The sequence below is a fragment of the Triticum urartu genome, chromosome 5 (genome assembly GCF_003073215.2).
Source record: "Triticum urartu cultivar G1812 chromosome 5, Tu2.1, whole genome shotgun sequence".
Lineage (NCBI taxonomy): Eukaryota > Viridiplantae > Streptophyta > Magnoliopsida > Poales > Poaceae > Triticum > Triticum urartu.
In genome coordinates, this window is record NC_053026.1 from 282,830,448 (window position 1) to 282,852,795 (window position 22,348).

Below are 22,348 nucleotides of genomic sequence, written 5' to 3' on the forward strand. Positions count from 1 at the left end.
CCCTCTCCCCCCCCCCCCCCCGGAACTTTTCCCCCCCCCCCCCCCCCCCCCACAACGCTCACTGTTCATCCAGAGGCAGCATCGATCGGCTTCAGTTAGCAGCAGTAGCGAAGGAATCGCTCGATCGGGTTCAGTTAACAGCCATCGATTGATCGCTCGGGTTCAGTAACGTGTAGCCTGCAGTGCAATCGCTCGGGTTCAGTTAGAGCCCAACGCCTCGCTCGGGTTCAGTTAGAGCCAACGCCTCGCACACACGTGCGTACGTGTACGAGAGAAACGCGCATCGCTCGGCCCCCGACCTCCCACCGTAACCGGGAACTCCCTGAAATTTTCCTCCCCCTCGCTTCTACCACGGTTTTTTCCATCATGGACGGCCCAAAGAATGTCATGCAGCTGCGTCTCCGGTCCGCCCAGGACGAAAAGCCCATTTTCTGTCATGATTTTTTGTCATAGAAGTAAGAGCCCACCACATCTATGATGATACCGGGTTTTGTCACAATTATCGTCATAGAAGTGTCATATGTATGACAAAAAAAATTCGTTCGGCCCAAAATGTCACGGATGTGTCTTTTTTTGTAGTGAAGGCATGCATTGTATTGTTGCCATCGAGGATAACAAGATGGGGTTTTTATCATATTGCATGAATTTATCCCGCTACATCATGTCATCTTGCTTAAGGCGTTACTCTGTTCTTATGAACTTAATACTCTAGATGCATGTTGGATAGCGGTCGATGTGTGGAGTAATAGTAATAGATGCAGGCAGGAATCGGTCTACTTGTCTCGGACGTGATGCCTATATACATGATCATACCTAGATATTCTCATAACTATGCTCAATTCTGTTAATTGCTCAACAGTAATTTATTCACCCACCGTAAAATACCTATACTCTTGAGAGAAGCCACTAGTGAAACCTATGGCCCCCGGGTCTATCTTCATCATATTAAATCTTTCAATACTTAGTTATTTTCATTGCCTTTTATTTTACTTTGCATCTTTATCATAAAAATACCAAAAATATTATCTTATCATATCTATCAGATCTCACTCTCGTAAATGACCGTGTAGGGATTGACAACCCCTTATCGCGTTGGTTGCGAGGATTTATTTGTTTTGTGCAGGTGTGAGGAACTCGCGCATAGCCTCCTACTGGATTGATACCTTGGTTCTCAAAAACTGATAGAAATACTTACGCTACTTTGCTGCATCATCCTTTCCTCTTCAAGGGAAAACCAACGCAGTGCTCCAGAGGTAGCAGGTACTAATATTCTGCAAAGTCAAAAACAAGCAAAAAACAGTAACTAGCACTAGGCGCTAAGTTAATAGGTTAGTCCCAAAAAATGATATATTCTTGCTTGAAAGTGTATATAAAACATTCAAGATTGATAATATAATAGCATAGGACAATCAAAAATTATAGATACGTTGGAGATGTATCATTAGCATAAAACAACAAAAAATTATAGATACGACGGAGACTTATCAGTAAGCAGTCACCAGGATTCTCATGCATGCACTACCAAGCTTCCATGGATCCCGTGTGTGGCAACAAAGCCAAGTGGATACATCAAGATCTGTGGGTTAATACTTTTCACACTACGTTGGTCCATATTAGAAGCCAGATAATTATTTAACTAATATATGCATTATTCTAGGATCACTTTATCTGTGAGGATGGGTTCCAGGCTGACACATGCCTACACATGGAGAGAGTTGCGAAGAAAAATCTCCCGGGCATGCATGTTGCATGATGTGCACTACAAGTCCGTGACTAGATTTTATGGTAGGGGTGAAAATGGGAAGCCGATAATGAAGCGGAAGGAAGCGGCGACACAAATCTGGAGCGGAACCAGTACTTGTCAGTAAGTAACATCACTGCTTGCTACTACTAAGATTACCATTGCTTGTTTCTTTTCTTTGTCATATACACATATGATGTATTTTTCTATGTAGGTGAGAGAGAAATGGATACCAGCATATTGTTGGGAGAGGTTGGCGGATATGTGATGCACCCCAATGTGGCAGGAGCAACAAATGAAGGAAACGGATACTGATGCAGGGCTGACACACGTTCAGGATAGCCACAACCTGACAGGAGGCGGGAACAAGGATGGCCACCACTACCTTGTCAATGGCTCAATCTTCACTCCTCAAATCCCGAGTATTCTCAGCTCCACTTACAAAGCACAAGCTCAAGTGTTTTCGTACGGAGTCGCCTGATGTCTAGTGCGGCTGTGATTGTCATGCTCCAGGTGTGTACCTTTCATACCCATATCTTTACATTCTTGCACTACAACATATTCTTGACATGTGCTTGATGACTCATCCTACTACAGCGGTTGTCCACGGTGCAATTGTCACATGGGTCTGATATATTTCGATGGAACCTATATGGAAATGGTCAATTCTCAGTGGAGTCTATGTATAAAGCGTTAATCCATTCTGATGTTTTAGTTGATAATAATAAGAAGATCTTGAAGATAAAGATACCTCTGAAGAATAAATTTTTTGCATGGTATCTTTGTCGCGGAGTCATTCTTACTAAAGATAACCTTATTAAGAGAAATTGGCATGGAAGTCCGCAATGTGTCTTTTTTCATCATGATGAGACAATAAAACATTTGTTCTTCCAATGCAAATTAGCTCGTTCTATATGGTCAGTCATCCAGATAGCTTCTGGCTTGTATCCTCCTTGTATTGTTGCTAATGTATTTGGCAACTGGTTACATGGGATTGATCACACGTTTAGAACTCTTCTTAGGTTGGGAGCGCTTGCCGTTATTTGGTCACTTTGGCTATATAGAAATGATAAGTTTTTTATTGATAAAAGTACTTCTCTGCTGCAGGTTATCTACAGATGTATCGGGACTCTTCGTCTATGGTCATCTCTGCAACGCGTGGAGAATCGAGACCTATTTACGGAGGTGTGTACACGATTGAAGGATACGGCGAGGGATACTTTTACCCCAACATGCATGGCAGCATGATCTTAGGATTGTCCCACCTCCGCTTTAGGCGTTATACGGACCCTACATATTTCTTAGTATTTCACCTTTTTATTTTTCTTTTATGCGAGAGGACTTTATTTGGTTGTGTGCATCTTAGTTGTGCAGAGACCGGGTGTAATGCTTAAACCTTTTAAGTAATAAAGCGCCCCTTTTCAAAAAAGTTGGAGGCAGAAAGAGCTGCACTAGATAGAGTTGGCGAAAGAAATGAGACAAAGTGAGGAATCCAAGAGAAGGAATGAGGCAGGAAAAAAGAACCTTCAAGACCAAGTAAAGGTTAGTTCTTTTCCATACATTGCCTACAGTATTATCCGATAAAATTCTTCGCCGACAATGCAACCAAAAATAACTGTAGAATTTTTTTGACCGTCTCGAGGCTTCGTCGACGTCGCCTCCCCCCCCCTCCTCCTCCTCCTCCTCCTCTGGCACCACCATAACCCTGAGGTCGTGTCGGCAAATATGTTTGTGTCATATGGTTGTGTGACAGATGGTGAACTTGTTTATTTTTATGACAATGAACTTGCAGTGTATGTGTGTGAATTGATGATGTTATGGTATGTGATGTGAATGATGATGATATGTGAGACAATAAACTTGTGATGTCCTGATATGTACTCCCTCTGTTCCATAATAATTATCATGATTTTAGTTCAAACTAAAACCATTACTATTATGGAGTGGAGGGAGTATATATGAATTGCTACATCTTTGAATTGTAAGGCTTTTGGGGAACAAAGTGTAAAAAAAGTACAACTGAGAAGTTTTGCTGAGTGCACTCGACAAAGGCCCTGTTTGGATACTATAACTCTGTTAGAGATTAGAGTTAGATTCTAACCCTGAACTAACTTTATTTAAAGAGGTGTTTGGATGACAGAGTTAGATGGAGCGCGGATACGGCGAGGCTCCTTCATGGACGGTGCGAGAGAGAGGGAGGGAGAGGACGAGAAGATTCGAGGAAATGGTGAGGGATCTGTTGCGGCGAGAGCAAGAGAAAAAAAATGTTTTTTAGTGGTTCCAAGAAGAACTAACCCAAATAAGCACCTCTTGGGTGGGTTAGATTTTTTGAATGAGTTAGATGCATCTAACCCAAACTAACCCTCCTGTTTGGATATTTCTGGGTTAGTTGAGTCCAATCTAACCCAAACTAACTCTAACCTATGGATCCAAACAGGGCCAAAGGCAATATATGCCGGCACGAAGCCCTAAGCTGGGTGGGTCCTGTTTTTCATGTCTTTGCCAAATATTGCCCTGCACTCGGCAAAGAGCAACCATTACCAAGTTATATATCTTTGCCAAGTTTTTTTCCCACACTCATGAAAGATACCGCTTTTCCAGGTTCCACGTCATTACCGAATTTTTTTAACCTTGCACTTGGCTTTACGTTGGTTTACCGAGTTCCTGATAAAAGAAACTCGACAGATTGTTGTGCATTAGGCAAACTTCTTGATTTCAGTAGTGGATACAAAAGAAACTTGAAAAAAAGTAAGTCCTGATTTCAGTTGTTGAAAAAGGCTCGGCCTCGTGCCCCCCCCCCCCCCCCCCCCCCCCCCCCCCCCCCCAGGGGACGACTCGAGAGCCCCAACCCTAGCCACCGGACTCCGATCCTCTTCCAGCCCCCTCACCGCCATCGCCGGGTAAAGCCCGCGTGGTGTTGGCGGCGACGGGATCCCCCTTTTGCCTTCTCCCGGAGCGAATGTTGCGGTGGTCCTTCTCTGCTCGGCTGGTGCTGTTTCCCAGTGGCCGGCGCGTCAGGAACGGTGGCGCGCGTGGCCTGGAGGCGGAGCGGGCGACACAGCTAGCTGGTGGTGGCGCGTCGCAGTGGAACGCGCAGGGCGATGGCGGCTTGGTGATCCTCGTCGTGGCAGAGTTCCTGACTGGCCAGATCTGCGCTGGCCGAAGGTGAGGGCTGGTGGCTGACGCATGGTAGGTGTGTTGGTGCTACGGCGGGCCTGGCAGGTTCCAACAGAGGAGTTGTGGCACACTCTAGTGGCACTGGCGCCTGCTGGAGGCGGTGGCGCGTTCCCACGGGCAGGTTGGTGACGGCACTGCATTGGCTCGGTCAAGATGGAGTCTTGTGAACATTGAGCGGCTGGTCACCCCTGTGCGGCGTGGCGAGCGGTGGTGCTCTTCTGGTGGTCCCTGCCTGGGTCTTTTCATGGGGAGGCAGTTCTGATCGTCGCAAGGCCATCCCTTGGAGTGGGTGACGACCGTTGCAGGCGGTCCTGGAGCTGGCCAAAGGTGCTGGTTTGCTGCGGCCCCTCGTGCAAACTAGGAGTTGGTGGTGTGGTCGCGGTTTCCCTGCCGGGCGGTCTGTCATTGGTCCTCGGTTTTAGAGCTATGTCGGCAAGTGTTGCGATGGCGGCGGTGTGAGGCTTCTTGGACAGTGCAACCAATTCCATGGAGGGGTGGAGATGGGCAACGCGGGGATGAAAATCTCGCTCAGCTTCTGCGGGGATGATGGTGACGGCACCCGTGGATGCCATTCCCCTCCTTGGAGGCGTCACCGAGCGTGTTCGCCATCTCCCTTGCTCTCATGGAGTTGGTGGATATCACCGGGCGCAAGCCTCGATTCGGTGTTTGGATCGTCACGATAGTGTCGTTCTCAACGTCGCTCCTCTGTTGGGAGCATTGTGTTTGGATACACGATTGACTTCTCATTGCTCTCCTCCAGTGGTCGCCGTGACATCTTTTATCCTCCGTGAGTCCTTTTTTATCCTCCGCGGCGCTATGTACGCCCCTCGTCGGTGTCTCCAAGATGGTGTCTTCCGGATCGAATTGAGTCCTGCCATTCAACTGCTCAGACGCTCATGATGAATGGTGCGTCAACAAGCGAAGTTCTGCGGAAGTTGGGGTCTTAAGAGGTGCCCGACATCGGCCGTGACGCGGTGCTATGTATTAGCTTAGGATAGGCTCTTTTGCGTTGTAGTCCCTCCGTTCCTAAATATAAGCCTTTTATAGATTTTAATATAGACTATATACCGAGAAAAATGAGTGAATCTATGCTCTAAAATATATTTGTATACATCCGTATATAGTTCTTATTGAAATCTCTAGAGAGACTTATATTTAGAAACAGAGGAAGTAGCTTGCTTTGCAGTGGTGTTTGTCTTCCGTCTTGCTGGTATGGTGTTCATGCTACGCTTGTTATTCGCATCGAGTGATAGCTTTCTTATAATCAAATTTCTAGTTATGTTACATCTAGTCATACTCTCGAGAGAAAAAAATTGATGAGTGCCTGCCTCTAAGGTAGAATTATACGCTTAAAACAAATGCCAATCAGTTAAGTTACATTTCCTGTAAGTATAATTGTAAGCATGCAATTGAACTTGAAATAACTGAGTAGTTCGGACATCCTATGGCTGAAAAAGTTATAGTATAAACTAGCACAAATAATGAACTCTTTCAATCAATTTGTTGCCTTTGCTTTTGGAAGGTCCAATCCATGTGTGATACTCATGCGAGGGGAGGCTTCAGTTCTTGCGCGCATTTGCCTCCTTCTCCGGCGTCAGAAGTCGCGCACCGGCCTCGGCATTCCCCTTCCTCTCGGCCTCCTTTGCCTTGAGCGCCTGCAACTTGGCGTGGTTGTAGTAGGCGACGCCAAGGAAGGCAATGGCGTAGCCGGCGAGGTTCACTGGTGTCACGGTGTCCTGGATGACCGACCATGAGAAGGCGATGAGCAGCCAGTCCTTGACCACCCCTGCCACGTTCATGGTCAGCGCCGACGTCTTCCCCACCAGCAGGAACACCGCCAGGTTCAGCGCGAAGGCGCACAGCGAATTGGTCCCGAAAACGACCACGTCTGGCCGGACGATCCCGGCCGCGGACGCCGCCTGCAGCCTCGGCAGCTCGACGAACGTCCACGGCACGGTGAGGAAGAGCAGGCAGCAGGGGGCGATGTAGTAGAGCGAGGTGATGGGGTTGAGCTTGATGCCCCTGGAGGTGAGCAGTATCTGGATGAGCACGAGGCGCGTGGCCTCGGCGGCGACGGCGGCGAGCTGGAGCGTGACGCCGAAGACGTCGAAGCGCGCCTCCCCGAAGGCCGCGACGGCGACCCCCGCGGAGATGCCGAGCATGTTGAGCATGGAGGCCCTGCGGAAGGTCTCGGTTCGGAAGGCGATGGCGAGGGAGTAGACGGCGACGGGCATGAGCGCCTTGAGCATCTGGATGAAGGAGACGGAGAGGTAGATGTAGGCGGAGTTGGAGAACCAGAGGGAGAGCGCGTAGAGCGCGCCGATGGGGACGACGGTGGCGACGTAGAGCGAGGGCGTCATGGGCGGGTCGGCGGGGAGGTCGACGAGGCGGAAGACGCGGACGAGCGCGGCGGCGAGGGAGGCGCAGAAGGCCATGTGGATCATGGTGAGCGAGATGGGGAAGGGCCAGTCGTACATCTTGGGGTCGAGGATGTACTTGTTGTACACGATCACCGTGAAGCTGAGGCTGATCCACACGGCCACGTACGCGTAGGACAGCAGCACGGACCTCAGCACCGAGGTCGGCTGCGCCACGACCGCCGTCGAGGACTCGACGTCCATGGCGGCCGCGGGGGGCTTGGTGCTGCCATCGCCGCCGGCGACGCCCATTGGGGCGAGGGGGGTGGAAGCGCGCGGTGGTTGCTAGTGGTGGCGAATCTCCCCGGCCGCGCGGTGAGCCTCGGTATGGTGTTGACTAGAGACGCGCGGTTCGACGTTTATTTAACAACATTGGCACAGGTTTCGGTAGCTTGCCGAATCATGGAACCTTTACGTGCGGTGCGTCTCACTTGTAGAATTATCAATCTGTAGAAGGTTAAGGAGGGGTGGTGGTAGCAATTGCAATTGAAAATACCAAGGTCAGCTCTCTGAACGTACTAGGATCCAAGGAAGTACAGTAGAAATGTGGAGTCAAATGCACACTTGCACTACTAGTGTGTGCATACACTCGCAGATCTCGATAAGAAAATCGCTTTACACGCTTGATGCCCGGTGCCCCGGACGATCGCGTTGGCTCGATCAAAGCCATTCGATGAGAACGTTCTCAGTCAACGCTCGCTGGATGGACTGGAGCGTAGGCCTCTTTCCCTGGCCGAGTTTCGGCTTCTTCTTGTTGCTCCATCCTCACCATGCAGCAGTGCGTGCGAGCTGCGCCGGCATATTTGCACCGACTTTGCCTTTTTCCTTTCTTCGCTTTTTATGATTTTCTTATTTTTCTTTAGGTGTTTAATTTTTTTTTATTTTGCCTCCTTTTAGAAGCACAAGTTTTTGTGTACATGATAACTTTCGCCTCCTTTCGTTGGGAATGGGAGGTAGCGCATCCCAACATCATCCATCAAAATGGACACCCGAATGCCGTGCCAGCATCTAAGCCTATATATTAAATATCTGTTTTTTTAGAAATAGTATAAAACAACATCAAATATACGCCATGCAGCCTCACTTTGAGTCATTTGTTCGTTAGCAATTCAAGCATACATGTAAATAAAAGTGTTGGATGTTCAACAAGTTTTTAAAATTGGTCGGTCCCAAATTCAACCATACTTCTCGAAACTTCAAAAGTGGCCTTTATCTGAAAATATTTCTCCTCGAGCTTGACCTTTTTCATCGTCCCATGTTCTCCCAAGTAGGATGCCCCTTGAGTTTCAACCAACGATGTATCAATTTGAAGGGCTTGCGCTCCATCCTGGAGTACATCGTGGCAGCGGGTCTGGGATATAGAATGATGTGATCAATCAAGTTGCAATATTGAGTGAATCAATGAATTGACCGACAAGAAGCAAAACTTATGATCTCCATGATTAGCGCATCCGTTGGCATCATTCTTTCCTCTTGTGCAATCATAGTGCAATACTTCATGACGATAATTAAAATGGTGTAACACCGATGGAGTAGCGACTTCCCATTGCGATTATGGATCACATCCCAATTGGAGGGCTCGTAGTAATGAAACCAAGAATGCACATGCTGCCAAAATATCGTGCACTTTTGCTTCATACCAACAAACGCCGCACTTGTGGCCAACTATGTGTCGCACAACAATGCCTCCCTCGCAGAGTACCTCGCCAGCATGCTTACTTCGGGCCTGTTTTGAAGTCTCTCGCTCCACGCTTCACAAACTTCTTGTGCGGAGCCGAGCCGAAGTGGGGGAAAGGGCTATGCACTACAAAAAATACACTTCTGTGGTGATACGTGTTTGTCAGAGTAGGTCGCGTTTTTTGTCATGCATGTACATTCATGATAATTTTATGACAGAATCAAGATAGTCATACATGTGCTGTCGTAGAAGTGTTCCATGACATTACCAAAATTATCATCACGGAAGTGTCCACTTCCATGACAATAAATCACGCGTCACAGAAGTGCTTTCGTTAAAGGTGACCGACACGTGGCATCCACCGTGACGGAACGCCGTTAAGCTATCGGGTTGGGTTTTGGATCCGATAACTCGTTAACAGCCCCGACCAATGGGAAATTTCCACGTGTAAAATTCTTATTGGCCGGACGAAACACGTGTCAGCTCGTCAGTGGGTCAGATAGGCGCCTATGATATGTCGACACGTGCCACGGCCCATCACTGGCCCATTTATCTTACAAAGCCGGCCCGTTTGACTTGGTCAAAAGTTAACGGGTTGGCCCATGAAAAGCCTGTTAACGGTCTCTTCGCAAATAGCCCATTTTACGGCCCGTTAGGCCCTAAAGGAAATCGGCCCAACAACGTCATGTGGGCTGTCGAATATAACACCAGCCCATTTCACTTTCGGCCCATGTATGGCCCACGACGTCTTTCGGCCCATATGAGGCCTTCGTATCTTTCGGCCCTTTACAGGCCCACGGTGACTCTAGCCCATAATGAACAATAATTTTCTTTATACCCGTTAACGGCCCGTGATTTACATGGGCCGTTTCCAGCCCGTGTTAGCTTTCGGTCTATTGACGGCCCATACGTTCTTGGGCTCCTTTTTAGCCCTCAATTACTTCCGGCCCGTTACTGGCATGTTCCCCTAATGGGCCAAATTTGGCCCATGGCAAGAGTCGGCCCGTTACTGGCCTGTTCCCCTAATGGGCCAAATTCGGCCCATGGCAAGAGTCGGCCCGTTACTGGCCTGTTACCCTAATGGGCCAAATTCGGCCCATGGCAAGAGTCGGACCGTTTCTGGCTTATTAACCCGTTGCGCCATTTCCAGCCCGTCCTATATTCCGGCCCATTAACGACCCGTTATGCCTATGACAGAATTAAGCCTTTGTTGTCCTAGGGCCTGTTGCCGTGTTGGGCCGATACCAATTACGCCCGATTATGGCCCATGTATACCCATTTATCCGACGGCCCGAGGCCCACCGATTATAGGCCCATTTATCGACGGCCCGTAGGAGACCCATGGATCCTACGGCCCGTATATGGCCCATGGTAGTTGCGGCCACTAGCAAACCAGGGAAAAAGAAGACTAGAAAATAAATAAGGCCGAAACTAACGCTAGGCTATTAAGGCGATTGCACAGATTACATCCATTCGGCATCAAAGATCGCCACCAGTGCAAATATAGGGAACACCCTACACTATACAAAAATGGCTTGTTGTTTTCTTCAGCCGGTGGCTGCACGTTAAGAATAAATTTTGTATCGCACCAAAACAAATTACAACTATATAACAAAAGGAAGGTTGGCATAAAACTTAACAGTCTAGCAGATAAATGCACCACCAGAAGTTCTGAAGCTCAGTTCATTTGACCTGACCGTTACGTTTTCATGCTGTATTGTCCGATGGAGCACCATAACCCTCGCCTTCATTTCCCCTAGGCTCCTGAACAACATAGCAAATGTCTGATAGTCTGGTTTCAAAACCATGCATATCTTGACGACATTGAGCAATGTTTCTCCTTGTTTCACAAAGGGTCTCTATTAGGGAATGGACTTGTGTCTGGAGCGCAGATACAACATTGCTTTGGGATTGCATTTCTTGATCATGAGGCAGTTTGGACGATATTGCCTTAACAACCAACCCAGTATTACGCAGGAACGTGCTTTTGGCACTGTTAGTGGACAGGTACTGACCCACTACATCAAGAGCTGCCATTGCGGTTATAGTTGCCTCGCCACCTTCAGAAGGTGGCGGTTCCACCATTTTTTCCATAGCTCGCTGAAAAGTTGAGGTTTTACATTAGTAGTACCAGAACGTAAGATATTAAGGAGGCAGCAAAACCAAACAAAATAGCTTTGGTCTATATACAGAACTTATTCTGGTGAACCCATGTAAAATATTAGTTGTATTTTATTGCAAAGTACATAATAAAATCAGGTTCCAAACATATGACCATGTACCATCGCTAATGTATTGTCTATTTCTTCACATTGTATTAAGGGCTAAGGATAAAGAGACGAAGTTTATAATACGATAAGCATAGTATGACATCATTCATATCACAAAACAACTGAGAACAGACAAACAGGCAATTGTAACATTGTGTGGGCAAGTCCAGCACGGAACTAGATTACGGGTCAAGATCAAAGGAACATCACTCCTCTCTTTTAAACCTTATAAGGTGCAATGATACGCTAAGACAATTGTGTATAAAATTGAAAAGAGTAATAGACATTGGCTACAAACCATGCAGTTCAAGGCACGAGTCAGAGTAAGTAGTAGTTAAAAGGCATGAGGATTAAGGACTTACAACAGCGGCTTTGACTGGTGTAGTCATGCCCTTCTTCTTGCTGGTGTGACAGTCCTTGAAGATTTTCACAGCATTTGGTTCAGGTACTTTTTGGTCCTTGCGGGCTTTCCTCTGCATTTCAAACAAGTCAATATAGATATGATAATATGGTATAGCGAAAAGAGTGAAACAGCAGCTAATTACAAGAGCCTCGCAGTGTGCAATATAGCTACGAGATCCTGTCGTCTGTTGGAATTTCACTTTCGTACGGTTGGCCTTATTATTTGAACGGTTCACCTACAAGAAGATAGATTTGTGTGGCACATGCGTAAAGAGGACTTCAACATGTGATCTGATCACATATATATAATGTACTTGATACTTCGGATCAGACCAGTGTTTAACAAGGCCCCTCCAGTCTTCATTCGATATATTTTCCACTGGAGATGTTTCGGAAAGTTCACTGTTAGCCTTGCCTTCAAAGTGAGTTTTCCTCAAGTTATACCGATACTGTCGCAGAGCAGACTTGAAAACATGGGTGCAAGTTTGTCTGGTTGCATCACCTTGGCTATCCAACTTGAACCTCATCTATTGAAAATTATGGGAGTCTCATTATCAGCAACCTAGAAAGTATGGGACAGAGCAAGACAATATTATTATTTCCATACATAACCATACTTACAGATAAATGGTCGAGGAAGGTGTTGAACTGGGTTTCGTCGTTGTCATTCCTATACTGAATCCATGTTGGGAGGATACGTACATGACACCTAACGGCAACCGCTGCCTCTGATACTAACTTGGCTGACTCTGTAGCATCACGTGGCCTTTTTAAACCTGCCTCAAAACGGATCTCCATTCTTCCTCCTCTAGATTTAGTGAATCTATCGAGCATTATCCCTGATGTTTGTTTCCTCTTGCGCCTAGGTGCTAGTCCAACAACGAACATAGGAAGTGTTAGTGTACATCAAACTGTGAGACTACATATAAAGAAGCATGCAACTGTAACTTGACTCCAGCAACTACCTTCTTGTTGTTGAAGCTCACAAGGTTCATCTGATATTGCCAACTCGTCTTGTGTCAAGAGTGCTTGGGGAGTAGTGTCAGGTGGCAAGGGAGCTTGGGAACGTGCTGCTAGCTCAGTTGACGCACGAGTAAGTCGTGCAGCTGGTAGCACTGTGGTAGGTGTTGCAAGAACTAGGGTTGTCTCTGCTTGTTTGGTGGCAGCTATTTTTTTCTATTTCGTTTTTTTTGCAACTCGTGTAGCATGGGATGCCGTGTTTGTAGAATTTTCCGCTGGACTTTGACCTTCTATTGCACCATCAGTACCAGCAGAATCTGCAAGATTCATCCGCTTCTCATTCCCTGCCATTCTGTGTTTCTTCCTCTTTCTCTGTGCCATGTTAAGTCAAGCCGACAAGAAAAATGAATAACAATTTAGTTCTTCAGAACAAATTGATGCGTGATGTAGATGAATTGAACTTTGATGTTAGACAACCACATGATAGGAGGATGTAATATGTATGAAAAACAGGACGGGAGAGATAACCAGAACTATGATGTGTAAACTAAAAGAAGACATTTCACCAAATTAGAAGCAATGCAATGGAAGGTAGACACCATATGAAAGATGCTACAAATATCGCTCTGCCAAGTTAACAGTGTCTCATCATAAATGGCGTTTAAACAAATGTGAAGCAGTACAAGAAATAAATCATATGCAAGATGCAAACAACATCACACTACCATGTTAGAGGTCTCTCGTAATTAGTGCCATTGCATATTCACAGCATTGCATATTCACAGCTTATGATGTGTAAACTAAGGAGAAGACATTTCAACAAATTAGAAGCAATGAAAGCTAGACACCATATGAAAGATGCAACGAATATCACTCTACCAAGTTAAAATTGTCTCATCATAAGTGCCATTTCAACAAATTAGTAGTACAAACTAGAAAAGAATGTGGATGTAACCTATATCACACTCCGAAGTCAAACGTGTCTTATGATAAGTGATTGTTGCAGGTTACACAACAGTAGTAATTTGATGTAAGAACATGGTGTGATAGACAGATATTGTATGTTCTAGAAACAGGAACACGTGTCTTATTCAAGTATAATGTGTAAAGTAAGCAGATGGAATTCAACAAAATTAGAAGCAATACAAGCTAGACATCACACATAACATGCAACCACATATAACAGTGCCAAGTTAGAGGGAGCACCGGTGATGCTGCACTAGGGGAGACGTGCTCATCATAAACACGGCTTTGTTGAGTGTCTATGCATGTGTTGTCTTGGAAATCATCTTGGGGGTGTGGAGGAGTAGAAACTGTAGAGGCCCTCCGTTCAGAAGGACCACCTTTATCCGCTGCCTTGCTAACTTGATTTTGAATTGTCAAGTAAAACCGACAAGAAAAAGCAATAAAATTCTCTCTTCAGAACTCATTCATGCATGATACTGACAATCACTACTTTGATGTAAGGCAAACACATGATACCAGGATGGAATATGTATGAAAAATAGGACGGGATGGCATGTTCACAACTGTTTATGTAAACTAAGCAGAAACCATTCCAGCAAATAAGAAGCAGTGCAAGCTAGACACCACATGAAAGATGCAACCAATATGACTCTGTCAAGTTAAAAGCGTCCCATCATAAATGGAATTTCAACAAATTAGAAGCAGCACATGCTATAAATCATATGAAAGATGCAACTAATATCGCACTGCATATACTAAAGGTGTCTCGTCATGTTGATTGATGCGGGATACAAAAAAATAATAGTTTTATGTAAGGACATGCTTAATAGACAGATGTACTATGTACTAAATACAGGAAGGCATATCACATTAACAGGTATAATGTATAAGTTAGGCAGACTAGCACATGCAGTTTAACCAGATTGGAAGAATTACAATCTAGACACCATATGCAACATGCAACCACATATCATGCTACCAAGTTAGAGCAAGCACCTGCGATGCTAGTGTAGGGGAAATGATGTAATCAACTATAGAGCTACGTTCACTATCTTCATCTCGCATTTCTGTTGTTTCTTGAGAATCATGTCGGGAGGCTGACGCTGCATTCTCTAAATGAGGAGTAGTCCCCTTGCCTGCCTGCCTCGTCATAAGTGATTGATGAGGGATACACAAGAACATTAGTTTGATATAAGAACATGGTTAATACATAGATGTACTAGTATGTACCAAAAACAGAAAGGCATGTCATATTCAAAGGTATAATGTGTAAGCTAAGCAGATGCAATTTAACCAAATTGGAAGCAATACAAGCTAGACATCCGGCCGGAGTGGTGAGCATGATCATCTAGGACCTGAGATCCTGGTGGGAGGCGGGCTACTTCGCCACCATCGCAGATTTTTAGTTGGCTTCCAGGTGATGCCTATCTTTATTGGGCTTGTCACTGGCTTGGCCAGTGCCCTGACTAGTTATTTGTCTTCTGGTGCTCACGGGATGGTGGTTCATATAAAAAAATTCCTTATCTTACGGACTTCGGCCTTTCGAATACAAGCTAGACATCATATGGAACATGCAACCACATATGACACCGCGAAGTTAAAGCAAGCACCTGGGATGGTGGTTCATTGCGAGCGAGGTCATCAACTCCAGAGCTACGTTTACCGTCTCCATCTGCTGACACTGCACCCTTTATAGCGCTGTAATGTGTCTTGCCTACCCGCATACGAAGCTGGAGCGACTTCTCTCTTTTATTTTTGACTTCTCTCATGGCAGCAGAGTCTGAAATACCCTTGCATAAAAACACAATAGTGAGAGTAAGGGTGAAGTGTGTGCAGAACTAGTGCGCTGTAAAAGTAGCAGATAGCAGGTGGCTGAAAAATAAATGACAGGAGACATATGATAGCTCTACAACATTGCATGGCAAACAAAATTAGATTCTACTCCGTATGATTTTGTAATATATGAGCACAGGAAATGCAGGTACTCCTCCAGCACACCACCACATGTGGTCATATCTAAGATAACAGTCGACTAAAAATAAATAGATCAGTCGATTTTTTAATGAACCGTCTGATCTATAAGGAACGGGCAGATGGCCTTCGTCTACCTCCCGCCAGTCACTGTTGACGATCTTTCTCGAACCGCCAGCGACCACCGGCCCAGACCCCTGCCTCCGCCGCCCCGCCCTCCCATCGACCTCACACCACCGCCGTCCTTGGCAGCGCCCCCAGGCCATCCCTTTAATCCCAGCCGACCTCCAGATCGGGCGCCAGTAGCTCTAGGCTGCACACACCCCTAAGATAAACACCAAGGCACTGCTTCCCCAACGTAATAGGCGTACTAGCGCCTGTTACCCTGGGGAATGCTTCCGTTAATTGGGAATCAATTGGCCAGAAATTGAAATTCAGGGGGGCGACAGACCTCTAGCTAAGGTGAAATAGTATATGAGGAGAAACCTTGTGCATCGCGAGTTACTAGGAACATCTAGTATCAAGAAGAAGCGATCAACTAGTGTCTTCTGTGGGATGAATACCGTGCAAGCAGAGACGTAAGATTTGCACGAATAAGGGAAGAGGAGTACCTTTTTCGGTTGCCGGTGTGGTCACCTCCACATGTCGCGTCGATCTTCTTCTTTTTACCGAGGAAACCGATGTTCTGGAGGGTGCAGGCTTGGACGAACCCATGGCCAAATTGTTGACAGTGTTGCCGTGGCCGTATGTCGGCGGAGGGGAAGCAGATCCGACGTGGCGAAGGATGGCGTAGCAGGAACAGCTCCGGTGCGGTGGAGGGTGGCGAAGTTGGAGCGGCAGCGGTGAGGCGCAGGACGGCGTGGTTGAACTGGCTCGGGTACGGACGGCTCGGCCTCGGCTTCAACTACTAGCCGTGGAGGGCGTTGCGGTTGAGGTTGCGGTGGACGACGACGTCGGGGTATCGGCTCCGGCGTGATGGAGGAGGGCGGCGGTTGATGGGTGGGATGGGGTGGCGAACGGAGGACGCCGTGGTTTCGCGGCTGGTGGAGAGGTAGTTTTGGCGCCCATGAAGTACGAATGGGGAATCAGACGGGTGGGGGAACCATGTTTCGGTCTGGGACGCGCTTGTTTTTGGCTTTTTTAAACAGAAGATGTGACGCGCTTGTTTGAAATTTGGGGAAAGTACAAACTTTGCTCCCCTCTTAAATTTTGGACCTACTACGGGTCGGGGGCAGGATGGTAATCCCTGGTGTCCCAAATAGTGGGCGGAAGCGATTTCGGTCGCGCGCATTGTGACGCCCCGAGACCGATGCTCCAGATGCCTTCCATTTATTTTGTTGTTGCTATGTATGGATTTCCATGATTGTCATAATAAATTGTTCCATCATCATGCTTGTGTTATCTTTTATTCTCACTTTGTGCATTCCATCTTCATGTATGTTGCCATGTGCATTTGCATCCATCATGTTCATATTGCCTTGTTTCCATTTGTGTGCTTGGGTATGTTCTTCCTCTTGCCTCCCCTTTTTCTTATGCTCAAGCTCCAACTTGGTTCCACCAAGTTTCATCAAAACCAAGTCAACGCTTCTAATTCTTTCTTTTCTCCCAATTATTGCAAGTGGCGTTTTCCCCATCCTCCATTAGTGTTTATTTATTTCCTGATGATCTTACTCTAGGCCTTTTACCTCTGTGTCAAATATCATCCTTTTTGGGATTGTTTTGGTTGGGTTAAAAAATGGCTCAAGTTCGAATTTAATTCAAACTTGAATTATTTTTAGATCTGTAAAAATTGCCAGATCACTTTTATCAAATTGTGCATAATTCCAGGAGTCCAGAGGTATTTTTGTATCTCTGAAATTCTTCGTCTAAGCCCCTATTCTTTCTGTTCTATACTATTTCTTTTGCTTATCAGTTAAGTGAGGAAAAAGGAGACAAACCTACCCGGGCCACCTGCGGCCCATCCGAGCCGACCAGCAGGCCAGCACTGGTGCCTGGCCTCTCCTCTCGCTAGCATGGTAATAGCCACGCTAGACAACCAGCCGGACCCCACCTGCAGCGTCTCTCCCTCCCTGCTTTTTCTTCCTCCTCTCGTCTCTTCCCTCACAGTAAAACGAGGCCATGGCGCCCACATGACCACCGTGGCCGAGCCACGCACGCGCCTCCCTCCTATAAAGCCCCAGCCTCGCCTAGGGTTTTCCATCTTCCTCCTCTCCCTCTTCTCCGCCGCCGCTGCGCAGGTAAGAGGCTCCCACGCGACCTGCTGCCTCGCCTCCCGATGCCATGTCTGGGACGAGCCGAACCTCTTCTCCGGCGTAGCCCGTTCCGCCGGTTCCCTCCGTCCTCGCGCACCAAGAGACCTCCACGACCTCGTTCCCGCTGCGATCCAAGGCCGGAGCCACCAAGTTCCTCGACGTCATCTTCCTCTGCTTCCTCTGCTTCACGGACCCAAGCGCCTCCGTCGATCATCGCGCCATCCCGCCGTCTCCAGTCACCCGCGACCTCGTACGACTCCAGCAGCACCCCCACGGTGAAGCCCCGCTCCTCCCCATCTCTCCCTCCGGTTCAATTCTGTCAGCGTGGTCGTCTTCCCGAGTCGCCAATCCCATATCCGCCATGGATGAGGTGCTCCAGCTCCTCACACCCATGCGCCTCCTGCACATACGCGCACAGCATGCACGCGTCCTCTGCACGCACGCCGCCCCTTTGCTGCACCTTCGCGGGCACACCAACACGCACATGCGTCTGCACATGCGCACGGCCGCGCTAGTTTGCGAGCCCGTGGCCCTGCTGCGTCTTGCCTCACCGCCATGCCCGGGACGAGCTCAAGCTCGTGCTCAAGCCAATCTCCTACAGCCGCTCCGCCTGCACGCGACCATCCCGCAGCTAGGATCAGCCTTTAGTCATTGCGCCCCATCTGAGCTCAATCCCCTCACTAGCCTGGTGATCATCGCCGCGCATGCTAATCTGAGGGATCTGGGGTTCAAATCCCGTGCGCCCCCCTTGTTTTTCCTTTTTGTTACCTGTTTGTGTTTCTTCAATTCAGTTCAGTTCGAGAGGATGCGTCATTTAGGGACGAACCCCTACAGTCCACAAGGAATGTTTCAACCCAGCTGGTCGCTGCGCTGCACTTCCACCCGGGCGAAAAGGGTTCAAATCCCCATGGCCGCACCTTTTGTTTTCACCAATTTTTGCTTCACTCAGATCAAGCTCTGCTCATGTATTCAATTCCATTTTTCAGTCAATCAAGTCAGTAAGCCCACTGGCCATCGCAGCGCACGAACAATTCTTTTCCTCTGTGTTTTCTCCAAAACGTGCAAACATCCGCTTCGGGCCAATCCTGCTTCTGGGTTTGCACAGTGCATTACTTTCGGCCCGCACCTTTTGTTTTCACCAATTTTTGCTTCACTCAGATCAAGCTCTGCTCATGTATTCAATTCCATTTTTCAGTCAATCAAGTCAGTAAGCCCACTGGCCATCGCAGCGCACGAACAATTCTTTTCCTCTGTGTTTTCTCCAAAACGTGCAAACATCCGCTTCGGGCCAATCCTGCTTCTGGGTTTGCACAGTGCATTACTTTCGGCCCGCACCTTTTGTTTTCACCAATTTTTGCTTCACTCAGATCAAGCTCTGCTCATGTATTCAATTCCATTTTTCAGTCAATCAAGTCAGTAAGCCCACTGGCCATCGCAGCGCACGAACAATTCTTTTCCTCTGTGTTTTCTCCAAAACGTGCAAACATCCGCTTCGGGCCAATCCTGCTTCTGGGTTTGCACAGTGCATTACTTTCGGCCCGCATATGTTTTTTCCCTATTCACTGCAATTTAGCATTTCTCTAGTGCATGCATAACTACAAATTATGCCATCATTTTGAATTGTTCATAACTAAATATCCGTGCATCCAAATAAAACATGTCATATATGAAACATGCTTAGAATTTCATCTAGTTTAAAGATATGCAACTTTCATCCATGTTAAAAATGTTTAAGGTGATGTTTGCATATATTTTGCCTCTTGCCATGTTAAAATGATTTATTTCATATCTTAATAACCGTAACTCGGAATTTAATAAACTTTATATGCAAATGGGGTAGAAAAATGCCTAGTTTAACATGGTGGCCTTATTTTGCATGTTTAATAACTCTAAAATTGTGTTTAGGGCAGAACAGTACCAAACCTCAAAATATGCATATGGGGTTTTACCGGACTTGTTGTTTGTTGTTTCCGGCCTCATTTAAACTTGACTAGATAGGTAGTTTTCTTTGCTTCACCCTCTTGCCATGTTTAACAACATTTAATATTGTTGGGTACATAAACGAGAGAGAACTAAATAAGTCATGTGGTGTTTTCTTCAATATGCAACTCCGTTGCATAATGAGCTCCACTTAATTTGTAGGATTGATTGTGCACTTTACCATGTCATGCTTCATTAAACCGGACATGCATCATACGTGATTGTGCATCATGCCATGTTCATGTCGTGGTTGTTTACTATGTTGTTTGCTTTTTTCTGGTGTTGCTTCTTCGGGTTGGTTCCGATAATGTCGTGTGTGTGAGGATCCGGTCGACTACGTCCATTTGACTTCTTCATGGACTCGTTCTTCTTTCTTGCGGGATCTCAGGCAAGATGACCATACCCTCGAAATCACTTCTATCTTTGCTTGCTAGTTGCTCGCTCTTTTGTTATGCCTATGCTGCGATACCTACCACTTGCTTATCATGCCTCCCATATTGTTGAACCAAGCCTCTAACCCACCTTGTCCTAGCAAACCGTTGTTTGGCTATGTTACCGCTTTGCTCAGCCCCTCTTATAGCGTTGTTAGTTGCAGGTGAAGATTGGAGCTTGTTCCATGTTTGGAATATGGATATTTTGTTGGGATATCACAATATGTCTTATTTAATTAATGCATCTATATACTTGGTAAAGGATGGAAGGCTCGGCCTTATGCCTGGTGTTTTGTTCCACTCTTGCCGCCCTAGTTTCTGTCATATCGGTGTTATGTTCCCGGATTTTGCGTTCATTACGCGGTTGGGTTATAATGGGAACCCCTTGACAGTTCACCTTGAATAAAACTCCTCCAGCAATGCCCAACATTGGTTTTACCATTTGCACTAACAACCTACCACCTTCCCTTGGGTTCTGCAGACTCAAGGGTCATCTTTATTTTAACCCCCCCGGGCCAGTGCTTCTCTAAGTGTGGGTCCGAACCGAGCTGCCTGCGGGGCCACCTCGGGAAAACTTGAGGGTTGGTTTTACTCGTAGCTAGTCTCATCTGAGTGTGCCCTGAGAACGAGATATGTGCAGCTCCTATCGGGATTTATCGGCACATTCGGGCGGTGTTGCTGGACTTGTTTTACCATTGTCGAAATGTCTTGTAACCTGGATGCTGAGTCTGATCGGAATGTCTTGGGAGAAGGAATATCCTTCGTTGACCGTGAGAGCTTGTGATGGGCTAAGTTGGGACACCCCTGCAGGGATTTGAACTTTCGAAAGTCGTGCCCGCGGTTATGGGCAGATGGGAATTTGTTAATGTCCGGTTGTAGAAAACCTGAAGTTGACCTTAATTAAAACACATCAACCGCGTGTGTTACCGTGATGGTCTCTTCTCGGCGGAGTCGGGGAAGTGAACACAGTGTTGGAGTTATACTTGACGTAGGTTGTTTTAGGATCACTTCTTGATCATACTTTCTCGAAGGTGCTTTGCCTTCTCTTCTCGCTCTCATTTGCGTATGTTAGTCACCATATATGTTAGTCACTTGCTGCAGCTCCACCTCATACCTTTTACCCTTCCCATAAGCTTAAATAGTCTTATCGCGAGGGTGTAAGATTGCTGAGTCCCCGTGACTCACAGATACTTCCAAAACCAGTTTGCAGGTGCCGATGTTACCGAGCAGGTGACGCAACCAAGCTCAAGGAGGAGCTCGATGAAGTTCGTGTTCATTGGGTTGTTCCATTTCCAGTTGGTCAGTAGTGGAGCCCAGTCGGGACGATCGAGGATCTGTGTAGCATTTGAGGCAGTCTTCTTTTATTTTGGTTCCGTAGTCAGAACTTGATTGTATCTGGTTGATGTAATGCTTTATTCATGTATTTGTGTGAAGTGGCGATTGTAAGCCAACTATGTATCTCTGTCCCTTATGTAGTACATGGGTTGTGTGAAGATTACCTCACTTGCGACATTGCTTTCAATGCGGTTATGCCTCTAAGTCGTGTTTCGACACGTGGGAGATATAGCCGCATTAAGGGCGTTACACGCATGTGTGCTTAGGCAGCCATTGTGTATGAATGTTTTTCGGATGCGGTTGCGTAGCGTCTAGATGAATCTACAAACCTACCCCGGTTTAGACCTTTGGACGTCGGGCTGGTAGGTTGACCGTGTCGGAGTTATTAGAAAAGTAATTTCCTTGTAGTACCAAACATTGGTCTCACGCGGTTTCGGGCGAGTAGAGGCTCTTTTGACGCTTCGTTCGAAATTTTGAAACACAAGCATTCACGTTTAGAGTACTCTTGAACTATGAGGATTGACCTAAATAGACAACGTTATATTTGACCTTGTATGTTTGAAAACCTCATTAAATTATCCGCTTCTTTTTGAAATTTTGACACTTAAAAATCCTATAACTACGATTATTTTGAAATGGAGGAGCTAAATTTGAATTTATTTTGTACACGATTACATATGCTATTATGTACAAAATCAGAGCAAAGATTGGTGCCCCCATAATTTATATATGGTTTACAAATGCCATGATATCAAATTTAAATAACTG

The 22,348-nt window shown here is 46.6% G+C and overlaps 1 protein-coding gene and 1 long non-coding RNA gene across 2 annotated transcripts; both read right to left on the reverse strand.

The window, feature by feature from the left end:
• Positions 1–6,148: 6,148 nt before the first annotated feature.
• Positions 6,149–7,740, reverse strand: LOC125508608 (probable sugar phosphate/phosphate translocator At4g32390). The gene has a single exon (XM_048673368.1). It carries the CDS (start codon positions 7,585–7,587, stop codon positions 6,478–6,480), a length of 1,110 nt encoding a protein of 369 aa, XP_048529325.1. The 5' UTR covers positions 7,588–7,740; the 3' UTR covers positions 6,149–6,477.
• A 12,404-nt stretch (positions 7,741–20,144) lies between these two features.
• LOC125508609 lies at positions 20,145–21,584 on the reverse strand. The gene is made up of 3 exons (XR_007283636.1): positions 21,446–21,584; positions 21,254–21,255; positions 20,145–20,197 (listed from the first exon to the last, which is right to left on the reverse strand). It is a non-coding gene; the product is annotated as an uncharacterized LOC125508609 (long non-coding RNA).
• Between the last annotated feature and the right edge of the window lie 764 nt (positions 21,585–22,348).

Excerpts from the sequence above, each read along its gene's own strand:
- LOC125508608 (XM_048673368.1), bottom strand. The coding sequence starts at position 7,587 with ATGGGCGTCGCCGGCGGCGATGGCAGCACCAAGCCCCCCGCGGCCGCC.